Source organism: Amblyomma mixtum, chromosome 2 (genome assembly GCF_055824585.1).
Source record: "Amblyomma mixtum isolate Tamu chromosome 2, ASM5582458v1, whole genome shotgun sequence".
NCBI lineage: Eukaryota > Metazoa > Arthropoda > Arachnida > Ixodida > Ixodidae > Amblyomma > Amblyomma mixtum.
In genome coordinates this window covers 227,767,756-227,791,591 of record NC_143013.1, presented here as the reverse complement: position 1 = coordinate 227,791,591, position 23,836 = coordinate 227,767,756, and the positions used below count along the sequence as shown (strand labels likewise).

Below are 23,836 nucleotides of genomic sequence, written 5' to 3'. Positions count from 1 at the left end.
CAGGACTAAGCGCTTTCGACCCATCGTCAAAGCATCAAAGCACCGGCCATAGCACCATGCACGCCCACAACCAAAACGCAGTCATATCTTCGTCAAACACAACACTACCCATGGCATTGATGACTGTCCTGAATACATCTTACGTTCAACGAAACAGCAAGCCGACCACAACGATCGGAATGGCCGGAGTGCCCGGTCCTTAACGGCGCCATCTGTCGGCAGACAGCCAAACTGAGAGACTAATTCTGCAATGTTCGCAGTGCAATAGAAGCGCCTCCGTTGGTACACCTCTTTCATTCTTGCACTCTGAGGCTGGCAGATGATGGTTTGGGTTATTGGAGTTTAACGTCCCAAAGCGACTCAGGCTGAGGGACGCCGCAGTGAAGGGCTCCGGAAATTTCGACCACCTGGGGTTTTTTAACGTGCACTGACATCGCACAGGGCATGGGCCTCTAGAATTTCGCCTCCGTCGAAATTCGACATGAGTCGACAAGGTGTATCAAATAAAAAAACACACCATTGCGCTTAGTTTTGCCGCGCTGGTTAGCTGGCTGGTTTATGGGTTTTAACGTCCCAAAGCGACTAAGGCTATGAGAGACGCCGTAGTGGAGGGCTCCGGAAATTTCGACCACCGGAGCCCTCCACTACGGCGTCTGGTTAGCATCTTTTGGCCGGTAAATTTCGACCGGCAGAAGCACGCGGTGGGACATAAACTTGGTCAAATATTTCAGCGATTTACATAGTTGCTCAAAACAAGCGGCGCATATGAGCAGAGCAAAGCTTTACAAAGCTAAACCCGCCAGCCACCAATGACCTTCACGTGACTACGCAGGTCCATCATTAATCATTGTTTTACGCAGTTCTTTTATACACAAAACCAATTGAATAAAAATAATAAAATGGGGCGAAATATGGAGGCCATCCTGTGGACAGGAGTGCAGTCATTCCCATCCGTGCCGTCTGCAGCCAACGGCTGTCACAGTGTGTCGTAGAACGAGCGAGACATTCGAGCTGCCTCTTGCGGCGAATACTTGGGGCGCCAGGAGAGCGCTTTCCTGGTCTCGGCGTCGTCGAACAAGGCTCCGCCGTAGACGTAGCGGATGGTCGACGCTTTCAGCACCTGGCCACGTCGGACACCAGGAAACAGGCGGCCAAGCACCCCGACAATGCCTTCAGTGCACACAGCGAGAACCAGCATCGGTAAATAGGGCACCGGCCATGGGAATACGCGGATGCCGTGCCCTTCAACCAGGGGCGTCAGGAAAGCGGCGAAGTCCACGGGCGTGTCATCGCAGGCGACGAGGCAGCGGCCGACCACACTTGTCTCCTCGGACAGTGCAACCAGTGCACGTACATGAACGGAGGCAGCATTTCCGGCGTAGATGAGCTGCGTTGGTGTGCAAAGGCAAATACAAACAAATAAAGAAGCTGCAAATTCAAGCAAATGCTCAAAGAAATTGTAAATGTGGCGTTTGCCTGTACGCAAGCACCTCGCGGCTAAGAAAGCTGTACGACTGTTGGTGTAATAGCACTCCCAGCAGGACAATTAGAATTTACTCTTCCCGGTGGCCTTGTCTTAAATTGAGGAATGTCTCCAACAACGCATGCAGTTCGAACATATCGATCTTCTGGGCACATGCAGACGTTTATTGGACACCTTCTTTTATTGCAGTTCTGCAGCACAGGGGTGACAGTTCTAGCGCATGCATATACTGGTTTCCAGTGCACCTACTGCGCACGCGCAGTGGCCCCTACCGGCCCGCACCCATACCATTCCGCGTGCACAGTAATGTACTGCAAACCAGTGTATGTATGCGCTAGTACGTCTCCGCTACGCTGAAAACCTTTATTGATAGAGCGTCTCATTCCGGGGAGTTTGGCTCCCTTTTTCCCTCCAGACCTCCAGCACTCTGGCTTACGCTGCCTGGGGCTCCAGTAATTCTCCTGTACTGTGCGCTCTTGGTGAACTCGCGCAGTGCTGCATTTGTCAAACCAGCTCCAATACGTAGACATACTCCTGCATTAAAAGAACTTGTGGGCGAACTAGATGGTTTACGTTTGCAAGAAGCATACAGCAAACACAAAACAGAGAATGGACATGGGACAGCACCTGTTCTGTGTCCATATACTCCTGCTCAAGGGTGTTCGCAGAACTTTTTCCGGGGTGGGGGGGAGGAGGGGGCACCCGATGTCCGGGGACGGGGGTGGCGGTAGGTTAGCACAAAAAAGGAACTAGGGCATAAATAATATCCGTAATTCCAGGGAGAGGGGAGGGGGCAACCGCCCCCCCCCCCCCCCCCACCCTTCCGGACGCTCATGCTGCCGCTCCTGCTCTCGAAGCTATCGGTTCAGAACATATCGGCTTTAAATGTTGCCGCAACCCTGCATCGCTGCCTGTTGTGTCTGTGGCACAAGCACCCTCACTCGTTCTTCCACAAATCTACATCCACGTTTTCACTACCACTACTCAAACAGACCCCTATATGTTTAACTCGGATCCTCTTGAACTAGTCGCAGTGCGTTTGCATGTTCAGCAGTAGTGTTGTGCAGGTAATAGGCACCGTTTACTGGTGACTGAATATATCACACATCTGAATGCTTCATAGCTTCCCGTTTTGAATTTTTATTGGCCCTGTCCTCTTTTGTCCTCTGTGCCTTCAGTGTTCATCTCTCGGCATGGAGCTATACTCAGAATACAATTCAGGAAGCGCACTTACAAAAAGTTCTGGAATAGGCAGACCCTGATTCTATGGCACTCGGCTTCATAGTGTGACCCTGTGGTCCCACGACGTGTACACCTTGCTTTATCTATTAGGTCGCCCACTCTGCTTCTAAATACTCAATCTAACTCGCCTCTGCTCGCCTACATGAGTCAAGCGCTAAATTAGGGTATCACGATTATTCAAGGCAACTTATCGACCCTGCTCATGATATTTGCCTGTTGCGCCCGTGGGAAACGCTTTCAGGTGCAAATGCTCTACGCCTTCGGGGGCAACTTTAAAAAATTTATGTCAATCGAGCGAGTGCTCCAGCCAAGCACCACACTAACCGGGCATGGGAGTAATGGCAGGACCATTACATGCGTATGATTATTACACGTGCATAACCATAAACCGGCCGTACATTTCGGAGCACTCATCGTTGCTCTTGCACTCACGCTCCTGCCACAGGTGCGTCGCTGTACATGAATGAATCGTGTGAATCAGTCGGCTAACAAGCTGAGAAAGGCTTCTTTTCAGAAACCGTCAATGTATAATGAAACTTATGCCTAGCACTACTTTACGCAGTCTTCCAGCGTACCGTAAGAAATAGATTCGCCGCAAACAGTGGCTTAATGCATTCACACTCCCGCCTCTACCAAAAAACCTACCATAGCAACAGCCCTGAGTTGTGCAGCCTACCCGAGCCCCAAGAAGAGTTGTCATATAGTACTTTTTTCTAAATAACAGGCATCTCATTCCAGTCCTCTTTTTTTCTTAACATGCAAATATTTTTATTAACTATCCATATTTTCACTCTTTTCTCCCGAGCTTACGAGCTTACGGATACGACCGTGCTGACACGTTGTGAATGTCATACGGAGGTCATTAACCTCTTCAAGCCATACATGATCGGTAAAAAGGAACACCTAGGCGCAAATAACTTCGCAAGGACAAAAACAGACGAGGAACAACGGACAGGCGCCCGTTGTCACCAACAAGCCCGTCAGCATGCCTTACTGAGCATACATGATCGAGTGCAGGGAGCACCGTGGAATACAAGGAAGATAAACTCGTACGCTTCGTAAAGGTGGCATGCAACACCTTTACAGCAAAGAGAAAACGATGTGAACATTCCGCTGGTCGTCGACGTTAGCAGAGTCCCTGAAAGTGTTCGTATTGAATTATGTCGCAATTTACCGCCTGTGGCGATTTTCATGATATTTTCATCTACAAAAAGCCCTTTGTAGCTAACCGCAGGGACACAAATAAGGTTGGAAACCACGCCACACATTCATCCCAAAATATTCCATGCGAGGCCAAGGGGCACTCTCATGGCCTTCCTAATTCAGCCTGGGAATAATTGACTTATGAGTTCGATTAGATGGCGTCGACATACATTATTCAGTTTATAATGAGCACACCACCAATTTGACGCATTGATGTTTGGACGCGCATCAGAAGTTAGTAATCTGCAACATAGGACTGAGGCAACGTGCACTACTTTTCCTCGATGCTTACTGCCTATTGCTACCTGACCCCTTCCGGAGTGTCGGAGGAGTCTCCCATCTATCTCATTATGCTGATGAAACAGGCAGAGCTTCGCGTTATACACCTCGCTTGAGCTGCTGGAATGACCGACATATTTATTCTCATAGTCAGTAACAGGTGCAGTGCTATTCAATATCTCCTATCAATAAAATGGCCCATGCGATTCACCACAAGTCCATCAGACTGAGCAATTTTGGTCCCATCATGCACCTCTCTAGTAGTTGGTCACAGAGGAGTGCCCGAGATGGTACACATTTACATGCTGACAAAGGGGGCGTTACACAATGCCTGAGCCGATCAAGCGGGTGCACTTGCAACGCGATGCGCCTACAATGAAGCGGGGACTATAGCCATGTCTGACTGCAGTAAGCCCTCCCTGCGATACCACCCACAACCATAAAAGCACACCAGAGATGTTCCCACGCGCAACAGCCATGCGCTCCAACGTCTCGTGGCTGAGACTGCTGGATCGCCGGCGTGGATTCACTCAGCTCATGTATGCATTGGCGCGGCTGCCCGCCATTGAACATACATGCATTTATTTATTTATTTATTTATTTATTTATTTATTTATTTATTTATTTATTTATTTATTTATTTATTTATTTATTTATTTATACTGCAGCGCAATTATATGCGCTATGGCAGTAGTGGGAAGAACACAAAATGCAAAATACGCAACAAGGTAACAAAATGCAGCAAAATGCACAAAGCAAGCACTACAATAAAGTTAAAATCCCAAAAGAAATATCAAACAATAAAAGAACTGTTAACGACTGGGTACGAATATACAGCTATTATGCGTCTTCAATGGCAGTTACAAAACTTTGAAATGGACAAGAACGAATGGACCCAGGTAGAGAATTCCAGGCTTCTATTGAATGGGGAAAAAACTGAATTTGAACAAATTAGCATGCGCAAAATACGGTATAAAATTTAGCTCGTGATGACTTCTTGTAGATGATAATGGCGCCAAGTTAATGTAGAGGTTATCTGAGAGCCTTACCGAGGAATTGACGATACAATGCAAGAATTTTAATGATTCAGTGTGACCATGTATGGGCTTCCTTTTGCCTGGCTTGCTAGTGCTAGAAGCCACTCACGATGCTCCCGCCCAGCAGTCGGCCACCGGATCTAGAAGGATGCCTTCATGCTGCAGCTGAACCAGAAACGTTTCTTTGGCAACCTCCTTAACTACATGCTTTCGAGCAACCTTGCACAGAAAGCTTAACCCCGCACAACTGCCCACCCCTCTCCGCCTCACCCTTACGGCTGTAGGAAGGAAGTGATCGGAAGTTTTTGTTTTGTTTCTTTTCACAATAAAGCCTAAATTCAAAATCGCCTCGCGTTCTATGTCCAATTAATTCTTGCCAGTCTCATTCTTGACAAGGCTAATAAAGAGCCGCAAGAAGGAATCACATTGGCCTGGGGAGCAGCGTACTTGTGTTCAGTACGCCATTCAGGCCGGAGTGTACATGTATTTATGGCGCGCAGTGCATGTCTGACAGCATAATAAGTGCGTAAATTCACAAAAACCTTAAACATGCTACGTCAAGTAGCGGTTCCTTTCAGTTCGTAATACTTTCCGTGGAGGAAGTATACAATCGCCGACTCAATGTTTAAGGAAGCACACATCTCCCGGAAAGGATACAAAAGTGTTTATCTCTTATAGCGCTTGTTACGATAAGCGTTTAAGAGGTAGCGCAACAAGCTAAGCTGCTGCTGCTGTTTTGACGATGCTGCATGCAATTGATTGTTCCCATTTCGAGCAGAGCCGCTCCTCGGCTAAGGAAGAAAGTGGTTCTAAAGAAATGGGCAAACGACGTCCGGCAACATCGAGAATCAAGGGAGGTGCAGCTTACCTGGAACCCTGGTCCAAGTTTGAAAACAGTGTTGCACATCCTCTTCGCCCATTTGATTTGCAGAGGCACGACGACGTAATCCAGCTCTCCATAAACCGGTGGTAGCCGCACAACCAAAGTTCTCAGACGGTGGGACCCTGCGACACGGAGCAGCTGTGATGAGCACGCCAGCTAAATGTGAATACTGCTCGGTCAGATCAGACTTGGTCTAGGGTTCTGTACTACCTAAGCACTTTTAAATTTCTGACGCCACACAAGAGATTTTCTATAACCTTTGATTTTGTTGCGAAAGCAACACTACGCGAGTCGCTGAGCAATTTCGCGGAGCTGAGGAAAAGCCATACTGCGCGTGCGCGAGGATCAGTCACGTCACACGGTGCACAGCTGGCGCGCCTCCGCCGTCGCTGCGCGGGTGACTCCGAGGTGCCGCCGCCGCGCTCGCCAGTTGCGCATGGGAGGCAGCCGAGCATAGCTAACGTGCCGGGGCCACCGCCGCGGCCGCGCGCTCTCCATCGCCTCTCTCCTCGTTGCTTTCGCAATCCTCCAGGTTTAACCAGAACTAAACTACTGCCGATTTTTTTTTTAATTACGAGCCGATTTAGTAACAGCAGGCGTAGCGAGCTGAGTCTGAGAGCTGGCCGTTTGGTCATAAAAGTCTCTCGAAGAAGTTTACTCTGCTAGGTTCATGACGATTAGAGCGTTTTATTTTGAAATAGCATTCCCCTCCTTAGAAAGCCGCAGAACAAAAACACATATTTGCCCCTTCCATAAAATTGTTTGCAGCCATCATCCTTTCACCGTACTTCTTACACAACCTTGCCACACATCACACCGATTGCATAATCATTTCAGTTTCACAGGTATTAGCGAAAGAGCCACCGCTTTCAACTCATCAGCCCTGCCAAGTACAGTTATTTATTGGAATGGTCTTGTAGACAACGTTGCCCCATCTATGGCTAGCTATCTTCGGAGAATGTCTGCTGCATTTTGTTGTGCAAAGTTTGCTCCTCGGTGCATTTTCATTTCGTTGGTTTATTTACTACTGTTCAACAGAGTTCGATGTGATTGTGAGGTATCTGAATAAAAGAAAGAAACGAACGATATTTATGTGAAGTTGACGCTGCTAGGAACTCACCATCCTTAAATTGGCGGTTGTTGGCCTCACAAATGATTTTTTCAGCGCGTGCCTTGGTTTCTGGGTACGGACCATCATACCAAGTCTTCTCGTCCCCTGAAGGCTGCTCCCTGGTAATCACGGCCACGGTGCTGGTGTACACAAGGTATGCCACGTTCTCTTCGAGGCAAGCGTCGACCACATTCTGAGTACCTACATGAGATGTTATGAATGAATCTTTCAGTGCGACTCATATAAAGGCCGTTAAACGGATGCCGGTTCAGAAGTAGCGAGTGAAAAAAAATATTTGTAGCGCCCCACAAAATTTACTACCTGACTTATTTCGTTTAATATATTAATAAGTCTCCTGTAGTCAAGGTAATTGACTACATCTTGACTTCAAAAATAGTTCTTTCCCATCACTTTACAAGCGCAACTTTATGACGTACAGTCGTTTCAGGTTTCAGCAACTAAATGGATAATACGAGTGAATACCACGTGAAAGTTCACACCGCTCTGAAGTGTTAAGTAGGAGCTATACGCTAAAGTTCACATCTATTTAAGATTTCGGGCTCTAGAAACCTACGGCCATTTTGTTTAGGCGCTTTAAATCAAAAGAAAGTGCCACTTGCCACAGGCTAAGCTCCTTCAAAGATCAGGACAGTTGCGCGTTGCCATTTAAGTGCAAGAGAGTATAAACTTAGGAGGACAATACTTTGCGCGCTCGAGCTCCAGTATCTTCTCTTGCATCAGGCCGTTTCGACCATTCCGGAAACCAATGAACTATTTCATATACGTGCGAGGCGCTGCGTTTGTTATAAACACCGGTTGCTTGAAAATCACATACCGGCATTGCCAAACCGACCCTACATATTTAAAGGTCCATTCCCATACGACACCAGCACATAACCAAAAGTACATACCATCAGCGCTTTATTCATGGCAGCAAATAAGCTCGCATTTCTACACACACGTGGAAAAAAAATAAGGGATTCAAGGCAGTTCCTGGGCATAGCTTCTTTTTTGCTTTTTTCCCGATATATTTTAGACACCTCTGACATCAGATTTCAATGGAAGCGCGACCTGCCACTTTTGAATTATAAAAAAGGACGTTACCAATTGCAAGAAGGCAAAAAAATTATTCCATAAAAAAAAAAGAATTTGCGGCCCCATTAAATGACTCTGCTCTGCTCTAATATTAAGATAATCTCGATTTCTGAAAGTGTATAGAAGAGAGTGAGCTTTGGTTAGTTGGCTGAAAAATACGCTCATTTCCTGTGGTTTCTGAGCGGCGACTGAGCTGCGTAATGCTGACATACCTTCACATAGTTAACAGAGGCGATGTTCACATCTCATATTGCTTAGCTCCCACTCTATGGACTGCAACAAGGCGCTGCATAGTTCTTTTTCCTTTTAAGTCTCAGCACAAGCTTCTATAGTACCTCTGCTTTAACCCCTTCAGTCACGAAGTATGGTGGATTGGGAGGCAAATTTTCGAAATTTCAGATTTTAGACCGTAAGCTCTACTACGCCATATCTCCCAAAGTCATTCCTCTGCGTCCGGACAACCTGTAGCCGGCTTGGAGCGGAGGTGTGTTTGGGACGTCGCGCTGTCACGTGACCCCCCCAGCGCAGCAGCTAAACTATGCACAACAGAGCTTACGCCCGATACACTAGTTTCACGAACAGTTTTTCTTGGAACATGCCTTTACTGCGGACAAAAATTTGCGACGTTTATGTTTTCTTATTAATGCGTTTAACCAGCCGGAAATTGCATGTGTTGCGTCATCCTGACCTCCATTGCATTCCAATAGCCTTTTTTCGCCTCTTCTGACCCCGCCTTCTTTATATATGTCAAAGCGGACAACTTGGGGACACGTACTCCAACCAATTAGATCTGTTAAGTAGAAACGTAATCTACAAGCGAGAAGTGCGGTCGAATTCACCTGCTGTCCCCATGAACATCTTTTCACTGTTCTGCCCTCCATCTCCTTCCTTCTATTCTTCAGAGCGCCTACGGTCTTTCCTCCTTATCTCATAGAAGACGCCAATGTCGCTAAAGCCAGGACCTTGACTTTAAACAGCTGTGTTGTAAAAACAATCCAGGTTATTGCAGCTCTTTTGAAAACCTAACGCGGGCAGAAACAGTGAACGATTGCAAATATCCTTCGGAGCGAACTCATCATGGAATAAAATTTCTGCGTATATTTCGCATACCTGGCTTAGAATGGTCCTGTTTGTTATCGAAATGGTTTCAAAATATGCGCTGTAACCATTCGTCGCACATTATACCGCTACAGCAACCGAAACCGGCGCAAAACTAGCTGCATACACACACGCCGTTACTAAAGGCTTTCGCCTTAAAACCGTACATGTAGGAAGCCCGCTAAGCGCCAACGTAATCAACTCAACACAGAGTGAAAGTACTGACACCTAGACGAATCAATTTCTTGCAGACTGTGCAGGGCATGACCGCGGTCGGCACGTTCTGGACAACTGCCGCCTCACCAGAAGATACTGAAACCTTCTCATGTTCATTAATGGAGATACGCGTTTTTTCTTTCTGGACAGAGGCTTAATTTACGAGCATGAAAATTGCTTAAAATGCATATTTTGTGAGAATATTCATGATTACTCCTGACTGTAGCGCCTCCGCACTCTCACTCCATAGACATGCAAAGCTGCTTGCGTTGGCTCGTTGCACGCTGGCATACATGTACTTGGGAACAATTCACTTACGTAAGTGTTGCTTACTCTTTTAAGTTAATATTCCTCCCCCTAAATTAGACTTTATTCGTTTTTAAGCATGAAATGCTTTTAGCCCCCGTTGTCGGCAGTATGGTGACGTCACGCCGAGACCGAGAGCCATCATCCGGGCACTGAAATCCACTCATCCGGGCATTGAAATCCACTCATCCGGGCATTGAAATCCACTCATACGGGCACTGAATTCCAGTCATCCGGGCTCTGAAACGAGAACATCCGGGCACCGTACGAGACTTAACGAGATTTAACGAGACTCTGTAAGCCCTCCTACGCGACCAGCATGCAAGCGCCGGTAGGTCTCCAAAGGAGACAAAAAATAATTGCTGCCAGTGCCTTCTCAATGTTTATCAAGATATCAGTGGAGCTGTGGGTTTGATAATGCACGGAATTATAATTTCCGATTTCTAATAACGCGTGCAAAAAGCACATAAATGCCATGTTACACTTCGCTGTCATACGTGATCCGGGGGAGAAGCGCTGCGTTCAAAGGGCAAGGCATCGCGCCGAACGGGTGGTGGCGTTCCTCCCTTCCTTTACGGTGCGGTTCGGGTGTCCACCGAGATGGCAGAGAATTACTGCGCCATTTCCTTTCCTCAAAAACGGGTGGTGGCGTTCCTCCCTTCCTGTACGGTGCGGTTCGGGTGTCCACCGAGATGGCAGAGAATTACTGCGCCATTTCCTTTCCTCAAAAAACCTTGCGTTCAAATGGCAAGGCATCGCGCTGAACGGGTGGTGGCGTTCCTCCCTTCCTGTACGGTGCGGGTGTCCACCGAGATGACATTAGGCCCGTAAACATTTCATGCTTACTCTGCTCTCGGTTACGGGAGAGGCAGTTTTTTATTCTGTACTATACTCAATTTCTTTGATTTCACATCGAAATAGACAGCTTTTCTGTCGACAACTCTCCCATCGTTTCGCTCCCCTGATAGTTCTCCATCGGAAACGCCGCTGTGGCTCAGTGGTTACGGCACTCGGCAGCTGACCCGAAAGACGCGGGTTCGATACCGGCCGCTGTATCGGGAATGACGCACGTGCCATGCCTGGTGCGGCGATTCATCGTGCTCGCCTAGATTAGATATGCGCCTTGGTTGCCACACCCCTTGCGGCTATAAAAGCACTGTACGTTCAGCAATAAAGTGCATTTGTTCGCTGGCCACCTCGACTGATACATGGTGCCAGAAGTGGGATAGCTCACGTCGGGGGGGGCCTGCCGTTTGAGGATAAGACTGCAGCGACCGAAACACGATGGAGCAACTGCTGAAGCTTCCTGAACCACTGCTGTTGTCTGGGAATATTGCCAAGAACTGGGAATTGTTCCAGCAGAAATTCGAGCTTTTTCTGGAAGCAACGGAATCTCCAAAAGAGCCCCGAACCACGGCCGCCAAAACAGCACTGCTGCTCAGCACTGCCGGAGACGACGCATTGGAGGTATTTAATAACTTCCTTTTTCTCGAGGGCGAGAACAAGCAAGATTATGCTACCGTTGTTAAGAAATTCAAGGAGTACTGCCAAGAACAACAGAATGAAGTCTATGAGCGGTACATATTCCGATCCAGAGTGCAAGGCGAAGGGGAGTCATTCGAGCATTTCTTGCGGGACCTCAGAAAACAAGCAAGAAGCTGCAATTTTTCGGGAATAGCTGATTCTTTAATCCGCGACCAAATAGTGTTTGGCACCAGTAGCCCACGACTGCGTGAAAAGCTCCTCAAAGAAAAAGACTTGACACTTGCCAAGGCTGAGCAGATTTGCAAAGCGGAGGAAGCAGCATCGCTGCATAACGATGCCTGGGCGCAGCCCGATAAGCACGTGGCGCTAGTCATGAAGCGGTCTGGGCAGGTTCGCAAAGCGGAGCACGCGCTGCAAAAAGAACCGTCGGCACAGCCCGATAAGCAAGTGATGCAAGACAAGCAGCAATCTCGGAAATGCGCCAGATGCAACCGTTTACACGCCATACCCGGCAGATGCCCTGCGTTCGGCAAAACGTGTTTCATATGCCGAGGTGTTAACCATTTCGCAGCTTGCTGCAAAAAGGGCCCGCAAATCCGAGAAGTTGGCGAGGAGCAAGACAGCTTCGACATTCTCGATGTAACAGTCTCGAGCATCGACGCGAGAGCGGACTGGGTAGTACATGTGAAAGTAGCTGACCAGATGGTTAACTTAAAAGTGGACACGGGATCTCAGGCCAACTTGCTGCCCTACTCTATCTACCGACGATGCAAGACGGCAGCAGATTTGAAACCGAGTTCTTCGGTGCTTCGATCATACAGCGGTGGTGTCATTCGACATTTCGGTATGGCAAGGCTACTAGTGACCGTGAACGGCCGGTCGAAGGACATCAATTTCTATGTCGTCAAAAAGGGCAACCAAGCTATACTGGGACTACTAGCATGCGAGTCGCTGGGTCTGGTGTCACGTGCAGTGGATGCTGTAAAAGAAGGAAGCACCGCAGCCGGCGGCAATGAGGACGTTCTAACCGAATTCCGCCAGCTTTTTCAGGGAACCGGCTGCGTGAGTCGCCAGTATAAAATGGTCCTACGCAAGGATGCGACGCCAGTTGTCCAGCCAGCTCGGCGGGTGCCCTTGGCGCTGAGGGAACCTCTGAGGGAGGAGCTGGAGCGCATGCAGCGAAGTGGCATCATTGAGAGGGTCCAGAAACCGACAGACTGGGTGAGCCCTTTGGTTATCGTGCGGAAGAAAGACGGCAAAATACGGGTTTGCATGGACCCTAGAAGTATCAACGAGTGTGTACAGCGAGAACATTATCAGATGCCAAGACGCGAGGACATAGAAGCTGAGCTCGCCGGCGCTAAGTACTTCACGCTCCTCGATGCAAGGGCGGGTTTTCATCAGGTACCCTTGGATGACTCCACAGCAACTATATGCACGTTCGGTACTCCATTCGGGCGTTACCGGTTCTTGAGACTCCCATTCGGAATCTCATCAGCCCCGGAAGTTTTCCAGAAGATCCTGAGCGAAATATTTGACGGCTGTGAAGGTGTGAGAGTGTACATTGATGACATTCTAATATGGGGCTCGTCTAAGGAAGAACACGATGCGCGCCTGCGGAAAGTGCTGCAAGTGGCAGAAAAAGCAGGCTTAACTTTCAACGCTGAAAAGTGCAAGGTTGGAGTGACTGAAATTAAATTCTTGGGTGACGTCATTAGCCACGATGGAATAAAGCCTAACCCAGCGTTGACACAGTCGTTGAGGGAGACTCCATGCCCAACGGATAAAGCCGCGGTCCACAGAATGCTAGGAGTAGCAAATTATTTCAGCAAGTACTTGCCTAATCTCGCAGAACGTACTACGCTTCTTCGCAGCCTCATCAAAAAGGACTCTGTCTTCGAGTGGACCGAAAACCACGCTAGTGAGTGGAGGATGATCTGCGACATGCTTAGCAGTGCGCCTCTCCTAGCGATTTTCAACCCAGCCAGAGAAACTAAAATCGTGGCAGATGCATCAAAGAACGGTTTGGGGGTGCACTTTTACAGCGCCACGGTGAAAACTGGCGGCCAGTCGCTTATGCCTCGCGTGTAATGGCCAGCTCAGAACAGAGGTACTCGCAAATTGAAAAGGAAGCGTTGGGGATAACGTTCGGCTGTGAAAAATTTCATCACTTCGTATACGGACGTAAAACTGTTATCGAGACTGACCACCGTCCACTGCTTGGTGTTGCAGCGAAAGGAATAAGTGATATGCCACCCAGGCTTCAACGTTTTTTCTTGAGGCTAATGGCTTATGATTTTGAACTGCAGTATGTACCAGGAAAGAAATTCTTTCTCGCAGACATGCTATCAAGGGCTCCAAGGACAGCGACGAAGGACTACTCCGACGACACGGAAGATGTGGAAGTCCACGCGGTTGCAGTCATGTCAACCTTGGTAAGCGCTAGAACACTGGCCCGTCTGGCCAAAGCAACGGCGGATGATCAGGACTTGCAGTCAGTGATGCGCTACATTAATGGCCAAGGTGACATTGTGGGAATAATGAATCCATTCGCGTCCGAGCTGTCATTGATTAAAGGAATTGTATTTAAAGGCAGCAAAGTTGTAATCCCGAAGTCAATGCGAAAAGAAGTTCTTGAACGTATTCATGAGGGACACATGGGCTTGAACAAGTGCCAAGCAAGAGCCAGGGGCCTAGTGTTCTGGCCGGGGCTGAACTCTGATATCAAAAACCTGTTGCAGAGTTGTGCGGTTTGCCGCAAATATACGTACAAACAGCAAAGTGAGCCTTTTATGATCAGACCTACACCGGCCCATGCATGGTACCGCGTAGGCGTCTACATTTTTCAGTACGGAGGAAGCTCGTACTCGAACTTCCCGGAAGTGGAGAAGCTGACTCGTACAACATCCAGTGCCGTAATTGAGAAGTTGAGCGCCATCTTTTCAAGACACGGCGTTCCAATGGAAGTCCACACGGACAACGGGCCGCAGTTTTCGTCTTATGAATTTGCTCTCTTTGCATCCAGGTACGACTTCAGCCACGTCACGTCGAGCCCCGAGTTCCCGCGATCGAATGGACTCGCTGAGAAGGGGGTTCAGATTGTGAAGAGAATCCTAAAGAAAACGGAAGAAACAAAAGAAGACTTCTGGCTCGGGTTGCTCAACTACAGATCCGCTCCACTCGAAGATGGCCGCTCCCCTGGTGAACTCTTGCAGGGCAGGAGACTTCGCACTCTGCTCCCAGACTTCAGGCAGCAGCCAAGCATACCAGTATTCAAGCGAGCCCAGGCAGACACTCGGGGGAGAACGTTACCACCTCTCAACACCGGCGATGTCGTGAGAGTACAGGGAAAGACATGGAATCGCCGCGCTCAAGTTACCGGAGCAGTTGCACCAAGGTCTTATCGAGTAGTTACCGAGGACAACAGAGTGCTACGTCGCAACCGACAGCATCTGCTTCCAACTGGTGAGCTGTTCCAGCAAGAAGCCCCCGAATGTGAAGACCGGGAGAGCGAACGAGCGTGTGAAGCACTGCAACCCACGGCACCTGCTGCAACTGGAGAGTCGCCTGTGAGCTCCCAGAACATTCCGCAGGCGCCGCCGCCCGTGACTACGACTGGACCGACTGTGAGCTCAATGGCTCCGCAGGATCTTGCATTGCGTCGATCTACCAGAGATAGGAGACCACCGCAGCGTCTGCGGTACGACCGCAATTTCAACAAAGTACTTGGCATCTCTTCTCCACAGGAGGGAAGATGTATCGGGAATGACGCACGTGCCATGCCTGGTGCGGCGATTCATCGTGCTCGCCTAGATTAGATATCCGCCTTGGTTGCCACACCCCTTGCGGCTATAAAAGCACTGTACGTTCAGCAATAAAGTGCATTTGTTCGCTGGCCACCTCGACTGATACAGCCGCGGCGGCCGAATTTCGATGAAGGCGAAATTCTAGAGGCCCGTGTACTGTGAGAGGTCAGTGCACGTTACAGAACCCCAGGTGGCCGAAATTTCCGGAGCCCTTCACTACGGCGTCCCTCATAGCCTGAGTCGCTTTGGGACGTTAAACCCCAATAAACCAAACCAAGCATGAAATAGATGTGCTCAGCGCTGAGACACGTTGTCCATTCTAGGTGCAAAGTGTTAAAGCGGTAAGTCGTACTGCCTTCACAGCACGTCGGTGCGCCGAAGCATAGACACCTCGTCATATTTACACCGACAACAACTGGAAGTATTCATTTAGTTGCAAGCTTCACTGGTCAGTCATTGTCAGGAATTCTGGACCGCGCCAAGGCAGTGCCGTTATACCTGGCCGCCTATCAAGCCCTATTCACCAGCTACTTTGTCATTCTCATTCTCTCCTACGTCGCGGTTGGAGTCAACGCACTATTTTCTAATATTCAAAGCCATACGCCTCGTTGTGGCAGCCAAGGGAACTGGAAGCGTTAGTCCCGAATCCTTTATGATGCGCACGCCAGAAAAAGCTTATGTTCGACACACAGCCACGCGCGCACATTTGCGCGCGCTTTCACTCTAAACAAGAATACCCTTATGTAGGAGTAAAAGGGGGTAAATTATCCTCTAGCCCACTCTCTTTTATAAAGAACAGTACGATAGAGCACAGCTTACTCTGTTTTTACTCCTTTATGCGCAGAGTGTACGTTGGCGGTCATTTAGAAAGGTAGAAGGCGATGGTTCAACATCTGTGACCGGGCCTACCATTCACATTGACTCTCTCGAACGTGGTTGCGTCCCCCGAGAAAGTGGTGGTGGGGAGCAAGCCAGCGCAGTGGATCACCGCGTCCGCACCCCGAACGGCCTCCCGCACGGCTTGGGCGTCGCACACGCTAGCCACCACCTCCGTGGTCCTCTTGGTCATGGGGTGTCCTGCGCATTATGGTTCGGGTGAAGTGACATGTTTTGCCATTAGAGTTTGGCAGTGACGGAAGAAGCGGAATACGCAAATACAATTGAAACGCTTTTGAAATGCATTGAATAGCTCGATAACGACGTAGTTAACACTTCTTCATGACGTCCATTCAAAATTCATATAATATCTATATGACGGCAGATAACTGCAGGTTAGCTTGCGAACACCAAATAGTAAAAAGTAGCTCCAAACCTCGAAAACGCGCATATTCTCGTAAGCCGCTAATAGGCCCACATCTACGTCGACACACCTTAAATTGAGAGAAATATTTCTGCACATATGAAAAGATGCATAATAGGCGCGTTCCCGAACAGGGCTCACAGTGGTTTTGTTTCATGCTGCATCTACAGAAAGTTTGGCCTTCTTTGGCTTGATTCCGCAACTTCCAAACACTGTCCATTCAATCCGGTTTACCTAGCAGACGCCTCACCAACAAGACGACCAACGACCTTTGGTGCGGCAAGGTACGTATGGTCGTTTCGGATGCTTAGTAGGCGATCTAAATAAAGAGTTTTTTATCTGGTTGCGATACTAAGCTCTAAGGGATGCTAAAGCGGAAAGAACAACAACAAAGAGCACTCGGATTTCGGAGATGTCCCGCGGCACACAATTTAGGCTACCAGGCTGGTTGACTTCTATGAAGAACGAAGTACACTTGCACGCAAACTCGGCGTAGGTATTACTCTTCTTATACATGTGCCAGGAATATGTATGATTGCTTTCGATCAAGAGGAAACGCCATGGCGCGGCAGCATAGGGTACACAGCATCATCACAGTGTCGTAATGATCATCATTAGTGAGGTAACTCAGTTCCGAACAAACATTCCTCGCGGTTATTTCCAGGCAGTCTTGTTTTGCACGAACCGAGGTTGCTCTATCTGAGCAAATTTTCTAATCTTATCTCTCCACACGACTGTCACTCGCCACCCTCATTGTCCTTCCCTTAGCGGCCCTGTTTGCATACATTGGAATAGCGCATCAGATGCCCATCCCGAATGAAATTTCCGCTCTGTATTTAAACCAAGACCTCATTATCCCAAGTTTATTCTCTAATGCAGAGTACCTTCTTTCCGTTCCTTAACAATGAAATTTTGTTACTATTCAAGGGAGCATGCTTGAGGCGATTGCAAGCATTATACTGGTGTCGTAAACTTTCGCAACTCAGATATTGAAAATTTCTGCGCGTAGCATGCAAGCGACGGTGCATGCTAAATGCGTGCCGCATGCTTGTCAAATGTTTGACTGATTTGTTACGTTGTTCTCATTATGTACATTCTCGCAAAAAATATCCCTTATGCGAAGTGCACCAAGCTAGCAAGGTAGCAAGGGCGGCTAGTTTGTTGTACAGGGTCGTCCACTCTTAGTTAGAATGCGCTACCGCATGGCCGTGCTCTTTGGACGGTCAATGCGTCCGAAACGGCTCCGCATCGAAGCGAAGTGGCAGATGACGCGAAGCACCACGTCCAGGTACACCTTCTCCTGCGCCACTTTGCTGTGATGAGCGACTGTGTCGCACGCGGTGGCCCTCTGAAAAGTGCGGCCATGCGCTAGCGCATTCCAACTAAGAGTGGACGACCCTGTACATACGAATGGGTTGATGCGCCACCCCTTGTAGGATATTCGGTCTCCCGCTGTGGGGTTCTTTTTCGTGCGTGATTTCAAGTTTTCGCCATTCTAATAAAGTTGTTTTTGTGTGCTTAGATGCGCCGTCTTCCTGAGGCTCCGGACTGGAGGTGGGCCGTATCATGCCAGCATAATGGCATCTTGAAGTTACCAAATAAAGGAATTAGGTACCTACGAACAGCTAAAGTGCGCACTACTGTCTTCAAAGACGATTAAACCTGGCTCCCTTGTCTTACCGTATAAAACGCACACTGACAACGCTGGCCATGACCTAGACGAGTCTCGAGTGAAGCAGATCGCCACCAGATGATACAGCTGCCTCGATTCATACAGGGGCTCCTAGTAATCCATGTGTACTGAATAATACGGGTACCCCGAACAAAACAGATGCCCCGAATAATATAGGTGTTATTCTATAATTCCGCGCTTATCATGCCTGCTTAGATTTTTCAGTAGAAAGCTAGTGTGAGCAAAAAGATTTCAAAACTAAAGAAATACAAATTTAAATGTTCCTTAAAAGATTTTTAGCAAACACCTTCAGAGCGCACCCTTTGATACACGCGCACCAACATAAGTGCTGTTCTCTATAAATGATTTAGAAAGCGAGAGGAAGTGGGTAATTTAAATGTTACATGCCAGAGTTATTGCGTATTCGCTGTGTTTTTATAGCCTCCTTGCGCAGACTCTACGGAGTGGGTACATGGACATGACGTTCTCATTTTTCTCATTTTTATTCGGTTTATTCAATGGTGCAAAAACAATATATTTAATTTCGTTTCCACTTAATTGTAGCTTGTTCATAAGCAACTACGCTGATAATCGAAGGAGGTATTGATTAACATGCATTTCGAATTAGCAACCGGATGCACATGCAAACAACACATTAACATCATCTGCGTACATGAGCAAGCGCGGGAAAATAGATGCATAAACTGTTACTACCAATATTCTCCGCTCTGAAAGTAGATACACTGAAGACCAAAGGCCTTTTTAATGAATATTCTTTGCGAAGTACCAACTAGCCTTAACCCAAAGTAAGCCCCTGTGGTGGCTCAGTGGTTATGGTGCTTGGCTGCTAACCCGAAAGACGCGGGCTCGATCCCGGCCACGGCGGTCGAATTTCGATGGAGGAAAAATTCTAGAGGTCCGTGTACTGCGCGATGTCAGTGCACCTTAAAGAACCCCAGGTCGTCGAACTTTCCGGAGCCCTTCACTACAGCGTCCCTCATAGCCTCAGTCGCTTTGGGACGTTAAACCCCATAAATCAAACCAAACCTTAATTCGAAGTGTGATCGCATGAACCTGTTATGTGAGGGCGTGCTCAGCTAGCGGCCCAGCTCGCCTGCAGCTTACCTAACGCATTCTCGAAGGGCTTTACGTCGAAGAGGCGCACTTCCTGCACACCCGGGTGATCCTGCAGCTCTCTCACGACGTGGTGGCCCAGCATACCACTCGACCCTGTCACCACGACGACACGAACGGGTCGCTGGGAACCTCCGACACTGCGTGACGCGATTAAATGCCACAGCCGTTTCGGGCACTAATGTTTTCGTTAAGCGCCCATTATTACACGAAATTTTCCATCTTGGTTTGAAGCTTCTCCTTAAATCAACACGCAGATCTCTCAAGCATACTCCGTGTCGTCTTTCATAACAGGTTGATGAACACCTGCTGTATGTCCTCCATATACATGTATAAATGTTTCGGGAACATTGGAGGCTTTTGAATAGGCAGGCCCATTAGGTTAGGGGGATAGGGAAGTAGCGGGGCTCCGGTGCGCATGCGCGCAGCAACAACTTAAGAAGCGTTGTCGCCCACTAATTCCCTTATCCCCCTACGCTATATTGTTCTCGTTTCCTAAAATTTATTTATTTATTTATTTATTTATTTGTTTGTTTGTTTGTTTATTTATTTATTTATTTTATTGATACTGTTAACCTTAACTTGAGGGTGGTTGCAGAGAGAGAACACGGCACAATGCAATCAAGTTTGGCACCTCATAGCGTCAAATGAGACGCCCGCGACTCAAATTATCAAGAGAGCATTCCAATTTCTGCACGTCTGTTAAATCGGCAACATCACCAGGCAAAGCATTCCAGCTTTCAATGACGTCAGGGAAAAAAGAATATCGGAACACATCAACATGTGTGCCATACGGCTTGACCGCTATGCAGTGGTTTCTTCTCGCGTGGAGTATTCCGGCCTACTGAACATATCTATCCTCTTTTATTTTATATCGTCCTTGCAGCAGTTCAAAGAAAGTATTAGTCTGGCTTTTTGCTGTTGTGTTTCAAGTGATTCAAGCCAACATGAACGCAGAATTGCTGTTAACGAGTTCGCCCTTCGGTATCTTGAAGAAATAAAGCGAGCAGTCATTTTTTTTTTAAACTCTCTCTAATTTGTATTTCAAAACTTTTTGATGCGACTGCAGATAACGGAAGCGTACTCTAGGGATGGATGTATGAAAGTCTTGTACGCAATTAATTTAGCATGTTTAGTTGGATGTTCGAATTTTCTCCTCATGAAGAACAATTTTTGATATGCTGTCGAGCGTATATTGTCGATATCTTTATGCCAGTGTAAATTATGGGTAATTGTGACCCATAAATACATGAAGGTATCTACATTCCTTACTTTGATATTTCCTATCTTGTAAATAAATGGCTGCATGCTCTTCTTGTTAGTAAAATGCGTAGAAGTCGATTTTGTGTAATTGATTTCCATGTCCCATTTTTGGCATCAAAGGTGCAAGGAATGAAGGACCCGGTTTATTCTAATTTTGTCGTCAGGATGCGTTACTCTTGAATAAATTAAACGGTCGTCGGCGAAAAGCTTCAGTTCCACAGGAAACTCGACCACCTCAGAAATGTCCTTAATATAGGTTAAGAACAATAACGGAGCTAAAACAGAGCCTTGTGGGACGCTATAAAGCACGTCTAATGGAGAGGACAAGAAATCATCTACCCGCACAACCTGCCTGCGATTGTGCAGGTAGGTTTCAAATAATTTTAGAATATTTTCACTAATCCCTGCTTTATGCAAATTGAAAAGTAATTTATTGTGTACGAATTTGCCCAACGTTTTTGCAAAGCCTATGCTGATGGCGCCGACTTCCTCGTGGACATCTACGGCTAACGTAAAATTGTGAATAGTTTCTGTGAGCTGCATTACGGTAGACAGGCCTTTCCGGCACCTAGTATGCTGGTGCTGATAGACAAAAAAAAGATGTTATTTCCAAGAAAAATAATAGCATGCTTACTCATGATATGCTCTAAGAGCTTACAGCAGACGCTAGTCAGAGAAACTGGGTGACAGTTATTTGTGAGTAATCGGTTACCGCTATTAAAAACAGGTGTTACAACTGCGCTACGCCAATCTTGTGGAAACTAGTCAGTTTTCAAAGGCTTCGCAAAGATTATAGCTAAGAAAAATGGCACCCACTACGCATATCGTTTAAGGAATTGGGTTGGTATTCCGTCAAACCCTGTCAGGTCCTATACTATCAAAGCCAATGGCAGTACCTATAAAATTATTCCAGTTGATATTTGCGTTTTTATACGATATATGGCCGCAAGCATGGGTTCAATCCAGGGCGCGGCGGCCGAATTTTGATGGAGGTGAAATTCTAGAGGCCCGTGTACTGTGCGATGTCAGTGCACGGTTAAGAACCCCAGGTGGCGAAGTTTCCGGAGCCCTTCACTACGGCGTCCCTCATAGCCTGAGTCGTTTTGGGACGTTAAACCCAATAAACCAATAAACTAACCAAAAGATGCACAGAAGCAAATACAATTTAGACGACACCAATGCAGCAGGCTCACTGAAAACAACAGCGGCATGAAAAAAAAATCTTTCACTGTCACCATTTTATGTTAAGCTATAACAAGATAAAATCATTAGTATCACAGTAGGTATGACGACTACAAAAAACATGCTCCGGAACGGTAGGTGCTACCCATTCCTAATGTTTCTTGATGTTCAATGGTTACAACTGTACTATACCATGTGTACCTTTAGTACACCGAGTTATTTAATGAAAGTAGGTTAAAACACTAACTGCGTTACAACCGACGCTTCCCCATCAGACATCATAACATAATGCGCAGCAGGCTGTCCTAGCTCACCGCTCTATTTCTGCGGTCGCGCAACCAAGATAGCTTACTGGTTGCGCGTCACCTCGGTAGAAATTTAAATATGTCGCCGTACACCGTACACGCACTTTGGGCGTGGAGCCACAAACGCAGTTCGATGGGGCCATCGCAGCAGAAGTTCTAAAAGTTCTGGGCGAACTCGGTCTATGATCGGCTAAGAGGCCCACCAGGGCGGGCATCATGAAACGTCTAAACGGGCCGCGATGAATCTCATTAATTTGGATAAGCACCCTGCAGAAGAGATTAGAAAGACTGATACACTGGCGTTCAACAATATCGATGAGAAATGATCCCAATGTGTAAAAATGAAACGTTAAAAGTCAACGACCATAGCCAGCAAATTTTGGTTGCTCCATCTTAAAGTTCTCCTTGAGCAATATGTTGAGGACCACAGAATTCATCATGTGGGGTAACAGAAGTAGAAGTTCCTCACCGGTTGCCATTTTGCTGAGTCGAAGGAGTCTTCGGTTCTCCTATGCTGCTCATCACTGGTCCACTCGTTGGTCGCGATGTATCCCACACGAACACTTTCAGTGTGCTGTAGAAATGGCTCGCAGAGAGAGCCTTTACGGGTCAAGAGCTGCGGCGACTACGCCCAGAAGAGTCTACATAAGAATCGACTCCACGTGATTGAGCTGCGTATTCAGCGGCGCTGAGAGTGAGACAGTCTACGTCGACGAATTATTGCGATTAGTCGTAAGAGAGTCCGATATGCAATATACACAAATGAAGCGTAGGAGTGGCACGGAGATAAGTTAGCATCATGAATAGTTCGAAATCAGAGTGCGTAACAATAGGATAATGTTCGAGCCGTTAGCAGAGCCTTCCGAAGCCTTTCGTGGGCTTGCCATTGTTATCCAGGCAAGCCTTGGCGATAAGGGTCACTCGGGCATGGTTGTGTGGCTGATTTCCATGCCCATTTTATCTGCGTCACTCGACCCTCTCGTCTGATATGCGTGCATACATACACATTGCCGCGTGTCTCCGAGGAAGGCCGTAGGCGCAGTCTAATGCTTCTTTTTTTGACAAAAAGTAGTGACAGACGATCAGATTATCCGATGCAATGAAGTGCGTAAGCAAGATTGGCTTTTGGGGCGATTTTTTCCGTTTGATGTTTTTCCATTCGGTGCTTTCCCTTTTTGCCGCCTCCCATTGCCTGAAAGGTGCGCCAAATAATTTTTCCAATGTCTGTGTATCTGTGTGTGCGTGTGTGTGGGGGGGGGGGGGGGGGGGAGGGTGCAGGAGGTGCACTCGGAGGGCAGCTTGGCTGCGAACTGCGTCTTTGACTTCTATTGCTCCGTCACTTTTTCATTGCGGTGGTGCTCGGGCTTCTGTGGATAAATTATGGGGGGTGACCGTAGGTGCGTTGTGGCAGGGGCTCTTTCTGAGGGTGGATTTGGTTTGTCGAATGATAGACTGGACTTCTGAAAGGTGACAGTGTGGCGGGGGGATGCGGAGTAGTGGGAGGTAAATCGACGATGGCTGTAAGTGAATGGCTTCGGCCATCGAGAACGGAGTTTGCGCGGAGGGAGAGCGGCGTTTGCTTATATGCTATTAAACGCGCCAGACTGGCCCCGACAAACCGAAGTCAGTCACAAAGGAACGGCTAGACGGACTAGGCGCGTAATCGTAGATGAATATTACCTATTCTGCTTGTGAACTCTGCTTGCACTCTGCGCAGAACGAGATGACCGAGCATC

At 47.7% G+C, this 23,836-nt stretch overlaps 2 protein-coding genes across 2 annotated transcripts; one reads left to right on the top strand and one right to left on the bottom strand.

Moving 5' to 3' along the window:
• Positions 1-844: 844 nt before the first annotated feature.
• LOC149362822 (short-chain dehydrogenase/reductase family 42E member 1-like) lies at positions 845-22,806 on the bottom strand. Its single transcript, XM_089569825.1, has 4 exons — positions 22,570-22,806; positions 7,248-7,439; positions 6,113-6,249; positions 845-1,387 (listed from the first exon to the last, which is right to left on the bottom strand). Exons 1-4 carry the CDS (start codon positions 22,577-22,579, stop codon positions 977-979), a joined length of 750 nt encoding a protein of 249 aa, XP_089425951.1. The 5' UTR covers positions 22,580-22,806; the 3' UTR covers positions 845-976.
• LOC149362823 (uncharacterized) lies at positions 13,477-16,111 on the top strand. The gene is made up of 3 exons (XM_089567488.1): positions 13,477-13,873; positions 14,464-15,224; positions 16,089-16,111. The coding sequence occupies exons 1-3, from the start codon at positions 13,731-13,733 to the stop codon at positions 16,109-16,111; spliced, it is 927 nt and encodes a 308-aa protein (XP_089423614.1). The 5' UTR covers positions 13,477-13,730.
• Positions 22,807-23,836: the final 1,030 nt, after the last annotated feature.